The sequence below is a fragment of the Dama dama genome, chromosome 5, assembly GCF_033118175.1.
Source record: "Dama dama isolate Ldn47 chromosome 5, ASM3311817v1, whole genome shotgun sequence".
Lineage (NCBI taxonomy): Eukaryota > Metazoa > Chordata > Mammalia > Artiodactyla > Cervidae > Dama > Dama dama.
Window position 1 is genome coordinate 120,519,930 of NC_083685.1, and position 16,839 is coordinate 120,536,768.

The 16,839-nt window shown below is 45.4% G+C and overlaps 1 protein-coding gene across 1 annotated transcript in view; it reads left to right on the top strand.

Annotated features, from left to right (window-relative positions):
- Positions 1-16,839, top strand: part of LOC133055654 (uncharacterized) — a 53,357-nt gene that overhangs the window by 497 nt on the left and 36,021 nt on the right. Inside the window, exon 2 of the mRNA XM_061140786.1 lies at positions 716-851. Within this exon, the coding sequence (XP_060996769.1) occupies positions 716-851 (136 nt within the window). The remainder of the gene's footprint in view (positions 1-715; positions 852-16,839) is intronic.

The following is a 16,839-nucleotide window of genomic DNA, read 5'->3' on the forward strand; positions in this document are numbered from 1 at the left end:
GTCCAAGAGGGCCCACGGAGACAGGACTGCAGGAGGCACCAATCCTCCTGTCCACTCTGGGCAAAGCCCGGACAGAGGGGAGCACACACTGTCAGGGAGTGACCACCAGCTGGTCAGGGAGGACAAGGGTCCCAGACTTGCTCCGAGGAGGAGAGGGACTCTGAGTTGTGATGAGGCTTGGGTTGGGGGCAGTTCATATGGGGTTCAGGCAGCAGTTGATTTTCTCCCTGGAGAAGGGCTGTTCTTTCCTCTAATCACCTCCTTGTCCTGTCCTCCCACTACTCGTCTCCTCCCTGACACACCTTCTAGATCTGTGCCATCCGACAGAAATACTGTGTTACCCACACCTAGGGAATGGGAGCATTTCCAGAGGTCATAGGCCTTCATCTTCCCCTCCCCAATGTTAATTTCCAATGAATATATTCATGCATGTGCACATATGAACACACATGCTCACACATGCATACTTAGGCACCCGTGCATGCACACCTGCAAATGCTGGTTTCAGCCTCCTGCCTTGGCCTGGCCCTGGATCCTCCTCAAGAGCAGATGGAATAAGAGACAAACACTCCGTACTCACACCTGTGGGAACTGCCATCTGTGAGGCAGGGCTCACATGCCCATTTCACTGATGGGGAGACTGAGAGGTAGAGGGAGGTATCTGAGGTTAAGCTTTGAACAGTGGAGTCACTGACCCTGCCCCTCCTCCCCCCAGGCGCTCGGAGGCCCGAGCTGAGAGCCGAGACTGGTGCTCTCCCCAGTCCAGTTCTAGGGGCTATGATCGTCCTTACTCTGCATCTGGCTCCCGGGGGGGTCAGCTCCCAGAAAATCCCTGGAAGCAGAGTTGCTTGGTAAGAGCACTCACATTTTAGGGACAACTATAGCTATGTGATTTTCTCAGAAGGCTGTCCCAATTCTCTGTCCAGCGAACACTGAAAGCGACCCCCCATCTGGGCCACTTCACAGGAAGTTTTGGAGAAGCAGAGCTCTGGAGCATGCATGAGATGGGGCTCTCTGGGGTGTGAATGTGGCCTGGGAGCTCACACAGCTGAGCTGCCAGGGGGGCTGGGCCCACGCCTGAGCTGGGGCCACATGGTAGGGAGGGGACTCCCCGGGCCGCCGCCCCAGGCGGGTTGATGGACGTGCAATTAACCTGCCTGTGGTTATGTTGGCAACTGAGCTGGAACAGGAAGTTAGTGTTATAAACCAGGGCCTTTCAAGTTATGACAAATTCATCAAACAAATGAACCCATGAGCACAGAGGGCAGGCGCCTCCATGCGCTAGGGATGAGGAATGCTCCAGCCCTTTCCAGTCCCTCCCCCGAATCCAGGCCCCAGAAAGAACTGTGTAGGGGGCAGAACCCGGGGCTGGTCCCAGTGCCTAGACTGGCAGTGGTCTCCCTCTGAGCCCCAGCTCTCTGATGAGAGCTTCCCTGCCACCCACCCTCCCACCCCCAAGTGGCTTAGCATCTTCTGGCTTCCCTCTTGAATTCCAGATGCTGCTAACACCTGAAAACAATCCCAACCCACCCCCCATGTGAGAGAAAGTTCCAGAACCCCCATTCTCTCCAGGGGCTAGCCAGTGCTTAGCAGCGCCTCTGGGGAACACCCCTGCTTCCCCTCCAGACATATGGCCCCCTCTTCCCCAACAGGCCTGAGCAGCCGACATCTTTCTGCTCAGAGCACATGCTCGCTGGGCTGGGGCTGTCCTTTAAGCTTTAGGCTGGGGTGGGTTTCAAAATGACCCTGATGCCATGACAAGGCCTGAATGTCAGGGGAAGGGGAACATGTGGCCATCCACATTGGGAGCCTCAGCCATTCATCTTACTGGTAGGAATCAGCCAGGGAGGGTTCAGCTCTTGACCAAGGTCACTCAGCTGTCACACCTGGGAGCAGAGCTAGGACTGAGAGAACCTGTGCAGACACCCCTGGCCAGTTTGCTGCCCACCACTCCCTCCAGCCCGAAAGAACCTCTCGGGCCTGTCTTGGCCTACCCAGACCCCAGACCTTAGGCCTCTGCAACACCAAGTTTGAAAGAACCTCCTGGGACTTGGGGCTCAAGGCTAGCTGTGGTACAGAGGGTCCCCGAGCCAGCAGTTCCTGGGCTCCAGGTAGAGTGATCCAACATTGTCCCAAACAGGGGTCCCGTGCCCTGCCCACCCTGCCCACAGCCCACCCTGTCTCCAGGGCTCCAGGTGAGCACTGCCCGTGGTTCTTCTGGCTCTTTCTACAGCCTTGCTTCAAGGTCACCCCTTCTGCCCTTTGGTTCCAGGGCCTCCTCCCACTGAACTCAGACACCGAGCCCAGAGGTCTTGAGAAAGCAGCAAGCCCCTGGGCTTCTCATAAACGTAGGTTCCACTGTGCTGTGGGCCGAACTGCCAGAGACCTAACCGCTCACACCTATGAATGTGAACTTACTGGGAAACAGGGCCTTTGGAGACGTGATCCAGTTAAGATTAATTGACCTCCCTGTGGTTATGTTGGCAACTGAACTAGAAGAGGAAGTCAGCATTCTAAACCAGGGCCCTAATGCAATGACTGGTATCCTTGTAGGAAGAGGGACTTTTTCATACAGACACACAGAGGAGAGAAGCCACATGACGATGGAGGCAGAGACTGAAGTGACATAGCCATAAGCCAAGGAACACCAAGGGTTGTCAGTAGCCACCAGAGCTGAAAAAGGTCACAGATTCTCTCTCAAAGCCTCCAGAAGGAACAAACCCTGCTGACACCTTGATTCTGGACTTCTGGCCTCCAGACTGTGAGAGAGCAGATTTCTGTTGTCCTAAGCCACCGTTTGTGGTAATTTGTTACAGCAGCAGCAGAAAAGTAATACACTCCCCTCTACTTTGCTTTTCGGTTCTTTTTTCTTTTCTTTTTAATTTCGAGCCAAGGAACTGGCCTACTCAGGCATGTAGTTGGAGAGCTAGACACAGGGCAGGGCAATAGGTAAGTGTCTGGAAGATGAGCAGTCAGGCTTCTCACTTTTGAAGAAAGGGAGTTTCAAATGTGGGCAGTAAGAAGCCTAGCATTAATTCTATGGAGCTGGACAACTGTTGCATTGGTATGAACTCATGTTTTGTAATATAGAAACAGATGTGTGTAGGGGGGTGTTTCTAAGCTCTGTTTGCCGAAAGGGCCCGGAAACAATGAAATCACAGTAGCACCTAGTGCCCAGATATTGGTTTCTTTTCTTTTCTCTTTTTGGCTCTGCTGGGTTTTCACTGCTTTGCACAGGCTTTCTCTAATTGCGGCGAGTGGGGGCTACGCCTCATTGCGGTGCCTGCGCTTCTCATTGCAGTGGCTTCTCTTGTTGCAGAGCACCGGCTCTAGGCACCTGGGCTTCAGTAGCTACAGTATGCTGGCTCGGTAGTTGCAGCTGGCAGGCTCTGGAACATAGGATCAGTAGTTGTGGAACACGGGCTTAGTTGCTCTGTGGCATGTGGGATCTTCCCAGACCAGGGATTGCACCCATGTCTCCTGCACTGGCAGGTGGATTCTTATCCACTTTACCACCAGGGAAGTCCAGACCTTGGTTTCTAAATGCCATTTATCCACTAGACGGAACTAGGTTTTTGTTTTTTGTTTTGTTTTTTGTTTTTGAGAAATGACTGACCCTGATGCTGGGAAAGACTGAGGGCAAGAGGAGAAGGGGGCAACAGAGGATGAGATGGTTAGCTGGCATGAACACGGAAGCCTGGTGTGCTGCAGTTTAAAGAGTCAGACACGACTTAGCAACTGAACAACAACAAGAAGGGCTGGGACAAGGAATGCTCCAAATGGAATATCTTGTGGTGGCAGAAAGTAAGGAAGCATTCAAAGAATGATGGGAGTGTCAAAAGGTGGGAAGTAGCTTGAAGGGGCTCCCACTGTCCAAATCCAGAACAATGTGAGCAACCAAATACAAATCGTAATGGATTGTTATCTTCATGATGTAAATAATTCATGATATAAATGAGTGAATGAATATATAAATGGGAGAGAAAGCTGGCTCTTAAATGTAAAAGGAATAGTGGAATTAGAAAACTTCCATTTGGCGAAGAGCGCAGTAATAATTGATTCAGGGAAGAATCAGCGACAGAGGCTCAAACCTCTGGTGAAAGGCTAGTGGGAAACAGGATATTTACATGGACTCTATGTATCTCCTCACTGAGTGTTTACTCATTATCCCTTGTTCACTAGTGAGTTCAAATTCTTATTAATTAGCTTGACAGTGGCGAAACCTGGCAGACACAACCTTACCTGAGTGATGAATGTTACTGCCACCAGCACTGGGACATCAGACATCGCATGCCTCCAGATATGATGTGGCGAGGAGCACACGGCATCACTTCTGAGATAGTCTTGCCAAAAATGCAGAAGCAGAATCTAGGCACCAACCCAAACTAAGGGATATTTTACAGAGTCACTTCAAAAATATCACAGTCATGAAATGTCGTGGTCCTTGCGCGGGTTGGAAAAGGATTTCCAGACATGAGGCAAAATGAGAGGAGAATAAAGTTTATTAGAGTGGGAGACGCTGTTAGAACAGCAGGCCGGCTCAAAGGAGAGGTGAACACTTTCGCAGGCTAGTAGCCAATTTTTATAGTCTCAAGACAGAGAAAATTCCTATTGGAATGGTGGCATTAGGTGATGGGTTAGGATGCTATAGGGTGGGTATTTTACTTAATACGGGGTCAGGGAACTGGGCTGATATAGATCTGGAGGCTCGTGGCAACAGTTGCTATGGGGCTTGGTCGGTTCCAGAGATTTTTGTCTTATGACTTTGGTACCTGTGACCATGGTATAGGACTCCACATGAAATATAAAGACCAATTCTAAAGATAGAGATTTTTAAAATTAGATTTTTCAAAAGTGATCCTCTAGCAACTTCCCTGGTGGTCCAGTGGCTAAGACTCCGCACTTCCAGTGCAGGGGGCCCAGGTTCGATCCCTGGACGGGGAACTAGATCCTACATGATACTACTACAAGATACTGCACATGCCACAACTAAGACCCTGCACAGTCAAATAAATAAAATAAATATTTAAAAAGTGATCTTCTGAACTTCTTGGTTGCTTTATCAGCTGACAGCAATGTTCAGAGTCCTAACTTGGGATCTGTGTGGTCTTGAGAAGGGGCTAGTGAGCTTGGAACCCCCTTGCGGGCCATTTTAACTGTGCCCCTCCACTTGTTCTCCACACACGTTCTGCCTTCCTCCCTGAATTTCAAGGTGCTGACCCCAACTGTCAGACCAAAGTGTGGAACACAAGCTTTCTCAAGCCTAAGTGACAAAACCACAAAGAAAGACTTTGATTCCAAAATTAAGTAGACTAAGGAAACCTGAGCGCTTGTTTGGAGGTTCTAGCAGGGGAGCGCAGCCACTTGTACACCCTTGCCCGAAGACCAGTTCTCCTCTATTGGGGATGGTCATCCTCTTGATGTGCTGAGCACGCAGCTTTGGGAGGGACACGCATGGAGCACTGAGGGAGGAAGGGGACACCCGCCTAGCCGTATCAGCCGAATCAACCCTGGCGATCAATGGGGTGACAGATGTCACAACCAGATAGCCCTCACAATCCAACGTGTGACCTTGGACTGGCTTCTGGATAAGACATTTGGGGGCAATCTGTGAAACTCTGCTGGAGTCTGAGATAAAGGGTGTGTTCAGTCACTTCAGTCGTGTCCCCATGTGGCCCCGTGGACTGCAGCCCGCCAGAAGCCTCTGTCCATGGGATTCTCCAGGCAAGAAAACTGAAGTGGATTGCCATGTCCTCCTCCAGGGGATCTTCCCGACCCAGGGATTGAACCTGCGTCTCTTGGGTTTCCTGCATGGCAGACTCATTCTTGACCACTGAGCCACCTGGGAAGTCCGTGACAAAGGGCAGTGTCATATCAATATTAATGTCCTGATTTTGATCATTATATAGGTGCTTGTTTCAGGAAAAATGCAGATGAGCATTAAGGGATAGCAGGCTTCATGGCTGTAACTTGCTCTCAAATGGTTCCAAAAATTAAAAACAAAAATTAGAATAAGAAAAAGTGGTAAAATGTTAATTCTTAGGGAATCTGGGTGAGCGGTATCTAGGGACTCTTTGTACTATTCTAGCAACTTCTGTAAGTTGGAAATTATTCAGAAGTAAAAAGTTTAAAAAAAGAAAACAAACCCCAAACCCACCCTGTTCAGAGGATGAAAAGACGAGCTCCAGACTGGGGGAAGATCCCTGCAAACCGCAAATCCGACCAAAGCCTAGTATCTCAAATATGTAAAGAATTCTTAAAGCTCAGCAGCAAAAAAGCAAACAATTGAATTAGAAAATGGGTAAAAGACATGAGCAGACATTCCCTGAAGAGGCCACACAGATGGCAACAGCACAGGAGGGGATGGACCACATCATTGTAAGAGATGCAAATTAAAACCATTCTGAGACACTGGTACACACCTATCAGAATGGCAAAAATAAAAAATAGTCACAAAAGAAAATGGTGGTGAGGATGTCGAGAAATTGCATCACACACACACGTTACTGGTGGGAACGTGACATGTACAGCCTCCTTGGAAAATGGTCTGGCAGTTTCCTTAAAAACGAAACATACTTCCCTGGTGGTCCAGTGGTTAAGAATCTGCCTGCCAGTGCAGGGAATGTGGGTTTGATCCCTGGTCAGGGAACTAAGATCCCACATGCCACAGGGGAACTAAGACCCAGCACAACCAAATAAATAAATATACTTTAAAAATCAAAAAACTAAATATACAACTACCTTAAATCCTGCACTTGCATTCCTGGATCTTTATCCCATGGAATAAAGACTTATGTTCACACAAAACCCTGAACTTGAGCAGTTTTATTTGTAAAGGCCAAACACGGGAAACAACCCAGATGACCTTCCAGGGGTGAATGGTTAAACAAACTGATCTGTCTGCACTGGGGACTGAATCCATCTCGGCAATAAAGAGGAAGAGCTGTCCACACACATAGCAACCCGGACGAATCTCTAGGGAATTGTGCTGAGTGAAAAAAGCCAGTCCCAAAGGTTACATTCTGTAGAGCCCACATACCTAACATTTGTGAAAAGACAAAATTACAGAAATGGAGGAAAGAATGGTGAAGGGGGCTAAGGTAAGGGGGAGAAGGGAGTGGGTGTGGTTATAAAAAGGCAACTGGGGAATCCTTGTGGTGACGGGATGTTCTGTATCTTGATGGTATCAATGCCAAAATCCTGGTTGTGATATTATAGTATAATTTTGCAAGATGTTACCATGGGAGGAAACTGGGTGAAGGGTATGTTGGATCCCTCTGTGTGTTATTTCTGACAACTGCATATGAATCTATAATTATTTCAAAATAAAAAGCTTAACCCAAAAAAATCCTAACTGATTTTTTGTTTGTATATATACTGTTTACATATAATATCATATAAAATAATGTGATTTTAGATAATTGCTAAATATATATTGCTGTATTTATTGCATACATTTGCATACACTTAAACAAAACTTTAAGTGCTTAGAAACAAAGGCCAGTTCCCAGTCCTCCAGAGCCTCTGGACTAGAATTGCCAAAGATTTGGACTCTTGGGATTTCTCTGGTGGTCCAGTGGTTAAGACTCCCAGTTTCAAATGCAGAGGGCACAGGTTGATCCCTGGTTTAGGAACTAAGATTCCCACATACTGTGCAGCATGGCCAAAATTTTTTTTTAAGTAAAAAAAACCCAAAGAGCTTGGCTCTGTGCCAGCAAGTTCCAAAGTTGATTCTGGTTCCTGCTCAGACAGAACCGCAAGAGCTCAGGGTCTACAGAGAAGAACACTGTCTTTTCAAGCCCTCAACCTCCGTTAGGCCACAAGGCACCATACCATTCTAGTGCACTCATGTTATTTGAGAATGTCCTGTGAGGAGGCACTGGGCTAGAACTGGGGGTCCAGAGACCTTGCCCATAGCACAAGGCTAGGAGGGGACATAGGTGAGGTCAGTGCACGAAGACAACCAGGAAGCAAGGCCAGCAGCCAGTGACCAACGGGCCTCTGCCCCACATCTCACACCTCTGCTGTGTGCTCACAGACCCTTGGCTTATAGACTGCTCATCAGTCCCCCTATCCAGCCAGGTCCTGGGAGCCACCTCTCAATCACTCATTTGCCCAGTACTGCATGAGGGTTGGTATGGTGACCTGGATCACTCACGGATTAGAAGAAGAGGAAAAAAACAAAAACAAAAAAATGCTGTTTCTCAAAGTGAGGTTGCTCTGGGAACCTGCATCAGGCTCACTAAAGGAGCATATTATATGAGCTTTTTGGACCCCACCCCAAATTCATAGACCAAATTTTAAATAAATTTTAAATGAACTCTTCTGGGGATCCTTCTACACATAGACTGAATCTCAGCAGTTAGACTCTCCCTCCCTGGAGTTTTGACTCTTGTGCAATGATTGAAAATCAGACATTTCCCTCATGTGTTGGTTTGAAAACAAAAAACATGCTCATAAATTCTCGAATACTCCTTCCATGGATCTCTGTTCCCTCACCTCCTCAAATCAGGGCTGACTCGGCAGACAGCCTTTGCTCATTCAGAAAAACCTTGTTATTTCTATCTGGTTCTCTTGGGATACTAGCCTTTGGAGCCCTGAACTAGGATGTAGGACACCCCTAGGCCATCATGCTGTGAGGAAGCCCAGGCCATAAGGACAGCCCATAGCCTACATTGGGCCTCAACCACCAGCTGTGTGAAGGCATTTCCAGATGGTTTCAGTCCCCAGGCCCTTCAAGTCACACCTAGTTGCTTCCTCAACCAAGGCCTCAGATAGCATGGAAGCCATCCCCACTGTGCCCAGTCCAAATTCCTAACTCATAGAACATGCGGGCATCATGAAGTGGTGGTTTCAGCCACTGAGCTGAGGATTGTTTTTTACACAGCACTACTAGCTGGAACAGAGATGGTATAACCTATGGTGAAGCCCAACCAGAAGACTCATGGATTCCTGCCACTTGGATTTCAAGAGCATCCCTGCTTCCTGTCCTGTTGGAATCCTGGGTGTATAGCTCTCCCCTCCTGTCTATCAGCCAACCTACATCCTTCCAAGTTAGCGCCAAAAATTCTGATGCAGCCACGCTGACCGTGAGATGCTGTCAACATCCAAGTGGGGGTGACCAATGGACCAGGTGGTAGTGAAAGTGGCTAGAGTACAAATTAAATGGGTCCAGGGCACCACATTTCAAAGGGTGGGTGAAGGAAAAAAGACCCATGGGAGGACATCAAGATGGGAAGATTGGAGAGAATGGTTCATGAAGAAAGGGAGTCCCAGTGATCAGGGCGTTGCCTGGGGAAATAAGGGCTGAAAAGCCACAGGACGTGTTTGGAGACTTTTCCTGAACAAGGAGGGTGGAAGCAGAAGCCAGATGGTGGTGGATTCAAGGAGGGTGGCCCTGGATGGGCTGCACCCTCCATGTGCGGCTGCAAACCAGGGCCCCGTGTGAGCCACATCCATGTCGAGATAAGTACAGAAACCGAGAGGGAGTGTTTAGCAACTTTTATAGCACTCGGACACTAATTTATGTCTGTTGAATCCAATAATAAAAAATTAGGGCCTGCATTTGGGATGGCTTTGGGGTTTTAATTTAATTTTTCTAGTAATTCGTTTTATTATATTTTACAGTAGTATTAGTCTGCACAGGATTGGGAAAACAAAACAAAACAAAACAGAAAAAAAAAAAAAAAAAAAACAACAGAAGCAGTGGTGTAGACAACTCTTGCCAGATGTTTTGCCAGGAAGAGAGAGGAAAAAGCATCAGCTGAAGGGCATTCAGCATTAGAGGAGGGGTTTTTGGTTGCCTGGTTTGTTGTTGATGAAGTTTACTTTTAGGATGAGAGAAATCTGAGCATGTTTACATGATGAAGATAAAAAGCCAGTTGAGAAAGAAAGAGATGACAGGATATAGCAGAGAAGATATAATTGATGGAGTGAGGTCACCTCTTGAGCTAGTGGGAAGAAAAATCAAGAGCACAGGTGCACATGTGCACACACAGGCACAGAAAAAGAAAAGTGAACAAAAATCCACATGCAGAATTTATTTTGTTTTATTTATTTTTATTATGATTATTATTTGCCACGCCACACAGCTTGTAGAACCTTAGTTCCTTGCCCGAGGATTGAATCTGGGCCCTCAGCAGTGAAAGTGCGGATCCTAACCACTAGACCACCAGGGGGGGTCTCAGAATTTTTTTTTTTAATTATGATAATCTTAAGTACACCTCTGCACCAACAAAATAAAAAGAAATCTAGATTAGACAATTTTCTAGGGGGGAAAAAAGCTAAAACTGACTCAAGAAGAAGTAGAAACAACCACCTTTCATGGAAAGGTAGTTATGAATTAATCCATTAAAATGTGATAAGGCCCAGATAGTCATTAAGCAAGGTCTACCAAAATGCTCAAGGCACAGTAACTTCCTTGGTGGTCCAGTGGCGAAGACTCCAGGCTCTCAATGCAGGGGGCCCTCCTGGGTTCGATCCCTGTTCAGGGAACTAGATCCCTCATGCCCCAACTATGAGTTCACGTGCCACAACTAAACAACCTGCAAGCCGCAACAAAGATCAAAGATTCCGTGCGCTGCAACTAAGGCCCGGTGCAACCTAAATAAATAATTAATGAAATTTCAAAAATTCTCAAGAAACAGACAGTCATCATACACGTAAACTCCTCCAAAGCACAGAAGACAGGATGTTTCCTGACTCTTCTACAGATCCAAAGCAGAAACATGAAAAGAAACCTGTATTTCAACTTTATGAATGTAGACACAAAAATTCTAACTAAAATGTTGAAATTTGTTCTTTTTTTTTTTTTTTTTTTTTACAAACTTCACCAGTTGAAAGCTTTGTTTAATCCCTTTTCAATCTTTCTTGTTTCCCAATAAGTGTATTAAGGGGTGGATGTGTGTTAAGTTGCTACAGTTGTGTCTGACTCTTTGCAACCCTATGGACTGTAGCCTGCCAGGCTCCTCTGTCCCTGGGATTCTCCAGGCAAGAATACTGGAGAGGGTTGCCATGCCCTCCTCCAGGGGATCTTCCCCACCCAGGGATTGAACTCAAGTCTCTTGCGGCTCCTGCATTGAAGGCAGATTCTTTACCACTGAGCCATCAGGGAAGTCCTGTATTATGGGGTATACATTTTCAATTCTCCCTTTGGGATATCTCACATGTTTTCAGATACAGTGTTCTCATTTCTTCTATTTCCCCTCCACAATTTCTGTTTTGATTTTCTTCTTTAGCCAAGAGTTACCTAGAAGGGTGTCCTTAAATGTGCGTATTTTTTTTTTTTTAATGTGCGTATTTTTTATATTATCTCCTTCCTCTTAATTTCTAAATGATTTTATTGCAGTCAAAGAATGTGAATCATATGATTTTTGCTCTTTAATCTATTAGATTTCCATGGCCCCCAAAATGATCCACTTTTTGTGACTGGTCCATATGTATGAAAATAATACAGTCTCTGTTCATTGATCACAAAGTTCTATTATACAGATCTGTTGGATCAAGTTTGTTAACTGTGCTTTCAGAATCTGCTATATCTTATTTGTTTTTTGTTTTTTGGTCTCTCAGTTTCTGAGACTGAAGTGTTAAGGTCTTCTACTAAATGTGGATTTGTTAATACAGGCATGCTGTAATTTTTTTGCTCTATATGTTCTGAGGGTATATGTTGGTTGGTCCATAGCAGTTCACAAGTGGTGTGACAGGCTATAGAAAGATGTTCCTCACCTATTCCAATCCCTTCTCTTTTGTCTGCTTCTCCTCTTACGAAAGGAAATGTCCAAGTTGTCCGGGGGTTAAGAATATGCTTGCCAATGTAGGAGACATGGGTCCGATAACTGATCCAGGAGGATTCCACATGCCACAGAGCAAATAAGCCTGTGCGCCACAACTACCGAGCCTGTGCGCTAGAGCCCAGGAGCTGCAACTATTGAAGCCTGCGTGCTGCAACTACTGAAACCCAAGTGCCTAGAGCCTGTGCTCCACAACAAGAGAAGCCACCATAATGTGAAGTCTGCACACCACAACTAGAGTGTGCCCCTCACTCACCGCAACTTGAGAAAAGCCCATGCACAGCAACGAGGACCCAGGGTAGCCAAAAATAAAAATAATTTCTTTTTTTTAAAGAAAGGAGATGCCCAGATCCCTGGTCTCCCTGGAAGACACAGGGTGACCATGTGACCTGGTCCTGGCCAAGGAGATGCAGACGGAAATATCTGAGGGCTTTTCTTTCTAAAAATGAAGGCAAGATTTGTGGAGATAAGGTTTAGGCTTTATCCCTTGGCCCTTCCCCCTTCTTCATTTTTTGGAAACAGTACATAACCAGAGATACAGCAGCCATCTTTTAACCATAAGGACAAATCCAGATGTCACCAAAAACCATTTGAAGTATCTCTGATGAGTTCCTCCAACAACTGTATTTTAATCATGGACTCCACCTCCTGCACTTCTTCCACCAACAAACTCTGCTTGGGCTGCTCATTATATGTTGTCTGCTCTCTACAACTGAAACTACAGAAACAGCTACTGCAGACGGACACATATCTCTGTGATGAGGCTAAAAATGGAAAACAGTGGGGTGTTTTTGGGGGAGTTGTCTTTTTAAATGTTTTTTGCTTTGTGTTCTTTTTGTCTCCTCTTGTTAGCATTTGTCTGATATAGTATGCTTTTTGTAATCTTTTAAATTTTGTTTGCTTTTTTTGGTCTGATTTTTTTACAACTTCTACCTGAATTCTATATGAATTCCTTCATATAAAAGAAGAATACATATATTCCTTCTATATACGTGCATACAATTCCTTATATATATGTGTGTGTGTGTTAGTGTGTTAGTTGCTCAGTTATGTCTGACTGTTTGCGACCCCATGGACTGTAGCCCACCAGGCTTCTCTGTCTATGGGATTCTCCAGGCAAGAATACTGGAGTGGATTGCAGTTCCCTTCTCCAGAGGATGTTTCCACCCCAGGGATCGAACCCCGGTCTCCTGCATTGCAGGCAGATTCTTTACCGTTTGAGCTACAGGGAAGTCATATATATATATGTGTGTCATATACATATACATATATATACATACATATACATATACAAGTCATATACATATATATATATACATACACATTTTATTTGGCTGCACCAGGTCTTAGTTGCAGCAAGTAGGATCTTTAGCTGTGGCACGCAGGATCTAGTTCCCTGACCAAGGATCTAACCTAGACCCACTGCACTGGGAGAGTGGAGTCTTAGCCACTGGACCATCCCAGAAGTCCCTTTTGTTTGCTTTTTGTTGTGGTAAAATAAACGTATGAAATTTATCATTGTAAACATTTTAAAGTATACAATGCAATGACATTCAGAACTGTCACACTGTTGCACTGATTGTGTTGAAGTACAGCATACACATAAGTAAAAATGCACCCACGTTAAATGTGCAGCCCTATGGAGTCTGGAATAATGAACACACTGGTGCAATCAACACCCAGGCAAAGAAACAGAAAGTTCCCCTGGTGTCACCTTTCCCCTTTTCTCTGTGGTGTTTTCTTTCACATTGGTGTGCAGGTAGCAGAAGCTCTGCCTCAAACTGGAAACGACAATAATGGAGTTGAATGTTTTTGCAAGAGGACAGATGTGGGCAGGTGTGACTCAGAATCCAACAGTGTCTCCCAGAACCAAGGCCTTGCCCCAGTTCAGGAAGGTTGGGAGGCATTGGTTCTGCTCTCAGTCTGGGTGAGGTGCCTGAAGTTGCAGGCTTCCTGCCCAGATAGACAGCATCCAGGAAAGCCCCAGGGTATCTCCTCCTGCAGCACGTGTAAAAACCAGGAGCTTGTCCTGGAGTCCCAGCATACATCCCCTTGCATGCGCTGTGCCCCCCGCCCACCCAACCGGGCTCTGGATCAGCAGCCTGGGCACCTCTTGAAGTCTGTGGACCCCTACTTAGAATAAGTTTTCAAAAATATTTATTTATTTATTTATTTATTTTGTCTGCACTGGGTCTTTGTTGCTCTGCATGGGCTTTTTCTAATTTTGGAGAACAGTGGTTACTCTCTAGTTGCAGTGTGTGGGCTTCTCATTGTGTTGAATTCGCCTGCGGCAGTGCACAGACTCTGGGGGCTCAGGCTTCAGTAGTTGCTGCACGTGGGCGCAGTTCAGTTCAGTTGCTCAGTTGTCTCTGACTCTTTGCCACCCCATGGACTGCAACACGCCTGGCTTCCCTGTCCAACACCAGCTCCCGGAGCTTACTCAAACTCATGTCCATCGAGTCAGTGAAGCCATCTAACCATCTCATCCTCTGTTGTCCCCTTCTCCTCCTGCCTTCAATCTTTCCCAGCATCAGGGTCTTTTCCAATGAGTCAGTTCTTCGCATCAGGTGGCCGAAGTATTGGAGTTTCAGCTTTAACATCAGTCCTTCCAATGAATATTCAGGATTGATTTCCTTTAGGTTGGACTGGTTGGATCTCCTTGCAGTCCAACAGACTCTCAAGAGTCTTCTCCCAACACCATAGTTCAAAAGCATCAATTCTTTGGCGCTCAGCTTTCTTTACGGTCCAACTCTCACATTCATATATGACTACTGGAAAAAAAAACACAGCTTTGACTAGACAGACCTTTGTTGGCAAAGTAATGTCTCTGCTTTTTAATATGCTGTCTAGATTAGTCATAGCTTTTCTTCCAAGGAACAAGTGTCTTTTAATTTCATGGCTGCAGTCACCATCTGCAGTGAGTTTGAAGCCCTCCAAAATAAAGTCTGTCACAGTTTCCATTGTTTCCCCATTTATTTGCCATGAAGTGATGGGATTAGATGCCATGATCTTGGTTTTCTGAATGCTGAGTTTTAAGCCAACTTTTTCACTCTCCTCTTTCACTTTCATCAAGAGACTCTTTAGTTCTTCTTCCCTTTCTGTGATAGGGGTGGTGTCATCTGCATATCTGAGGTTATTGATATTTCTCCAGGCAATCTTGATTCTAGCTTATGTTTCACCCAGCCCAGCATTTTGCATGATGTACTCTGCATATAAGTTAAATAAGCAGGGTAACAATATACAGCCTTGACATACTCCTTTCCTGATTTGGAACCAGTCTGTTGTTCCATGACCAGTTCTAACTGTTGCTTCTTGACCTGCACACAGATTTCTCAGGAGGCAGGTGAGATGATCTGGTGTTCCCATCTCTTGAAGAATTTTCCACAGTTTGTTGTGATCCACACAGTCAAAAGCTTTGGTGTAGTCAATAAAGCAGAAAGACGTTTTTCTGGAATTCTTTTGCTTTTTCAATGATCCAACGGATGTTGGCAATTTGATCTCTGGTTCCTCTGCCTTTTCTAAATCCAGCTTGAACATCTGGAAGGTCATGGTTCACGTAGTGTTGAAGCCTGGCTTGGAGGATTTTGAGCATTACTTTGCTAGAATGTGAGATGAGTGCAAATGTGCCGTGGTTTGAACATTCTTTGGCATTGCCTTTCTTTGGAATTGGAATGAAAACTGACCTTTTCCAGTCCTGTGGCCACTACTGTTTTCCAAATTTGCTGGCATATTGCGTGCAGTACTTTAACAGCATCATCTTTTAGGATTTGAAATAGCTCAACTAGAATTCCATAACCTCCACTAGCTCTGTTCATAGTGATACTTCCTAAGGCCCACTTGACTTTGCATCCCAGGACAACTGGCTCTAGGTGACTGATCACACCATCGTGGTTATCTGGGTCATGAAGAGCTTTTTTGTGTAGTTCTGTGTATTATTGCCACCTCTTTTTAATATCTTCTGCTTCTGTTAGGTCCATACAATTTCTGTCCTTTATTGTGCCCATCTTCACATGAAATGTTCCCTTGGTATCTCTAATTTTCTTGAAGAGCTCTCTAGTCTTTCCCATTCTATTGTTTTCCTCTACTTTGCCTTGATCACCAAGGAAGGCTTTCTTATCTCTCCTTGCTATTCTTTGGGACTCTGCATTCAAATGGGTGTATCTTTCCTTTTCTCCTTTGCCTTTAGTTTCTCTTCTTTTCTCAGCTATTTGTAACATACACAAGTAGTTGTAGTGCATGGGCTTTATTGTCTCATGGCATGTGGGATCTTCCCGGACCAGAGATCTAACCTGCATTGGAAGGTGGATTCTTAACCACTGGACCACCATGGAAGCCCCCATAGAATAAGTTTTTTAAATACATAAAATGCATGGGGTTATAAAGGAAACCATGTGATAAGACAGTAATCAAAGTCAATTTGACATGTCTTGTACACATGTGTGCATGTATGTGTGCTCAGTTGTGTCCAACTCTTTGTGATTCTGTGGCCTGTAGTCCACCTGGCTCCTCTGTCCATGGGATTTTTCAGACAAGAATACTGGAGTGGGTTGCTATTTCCTCCTCCAGGATATCTTCCAGAATCTCCTACTTTGCAGATGGATTCTATATCCACTGAGGCATAGATAAACCATGTGATAAAATAATCATCAAAGTCTTTATATGACTTGTGTATGTCTTGTATATAATGTATTACTTTATCACAAAAATTTGTGATATTTGTGCTTCCTCATTAACGGATTAAATAACTACCCAAATTTTGATGTACTGATGATAGAAACAGTACTTCAAGATACCTGGAATCATTGCAGCATGATTTGAAAATAATTGTCATTTTGGTTGAGCCAGGTTTCATGAAAGAAATGTCAAACTGTAGTTGGAGGTCAAATAAAGGAAAGGTGTGAAAATGTGGTTCCATCCAAGGCCATGGACCCCAGTCCCCCTCATCTACCATCCATGAGACAAGATTAGGCACCCCTGGCCCAGACCAGTCATTGTTGGGGGTCAGCTTCATTGATAGCACCCTCCAGATATCAAATTTCAATCTATCCCA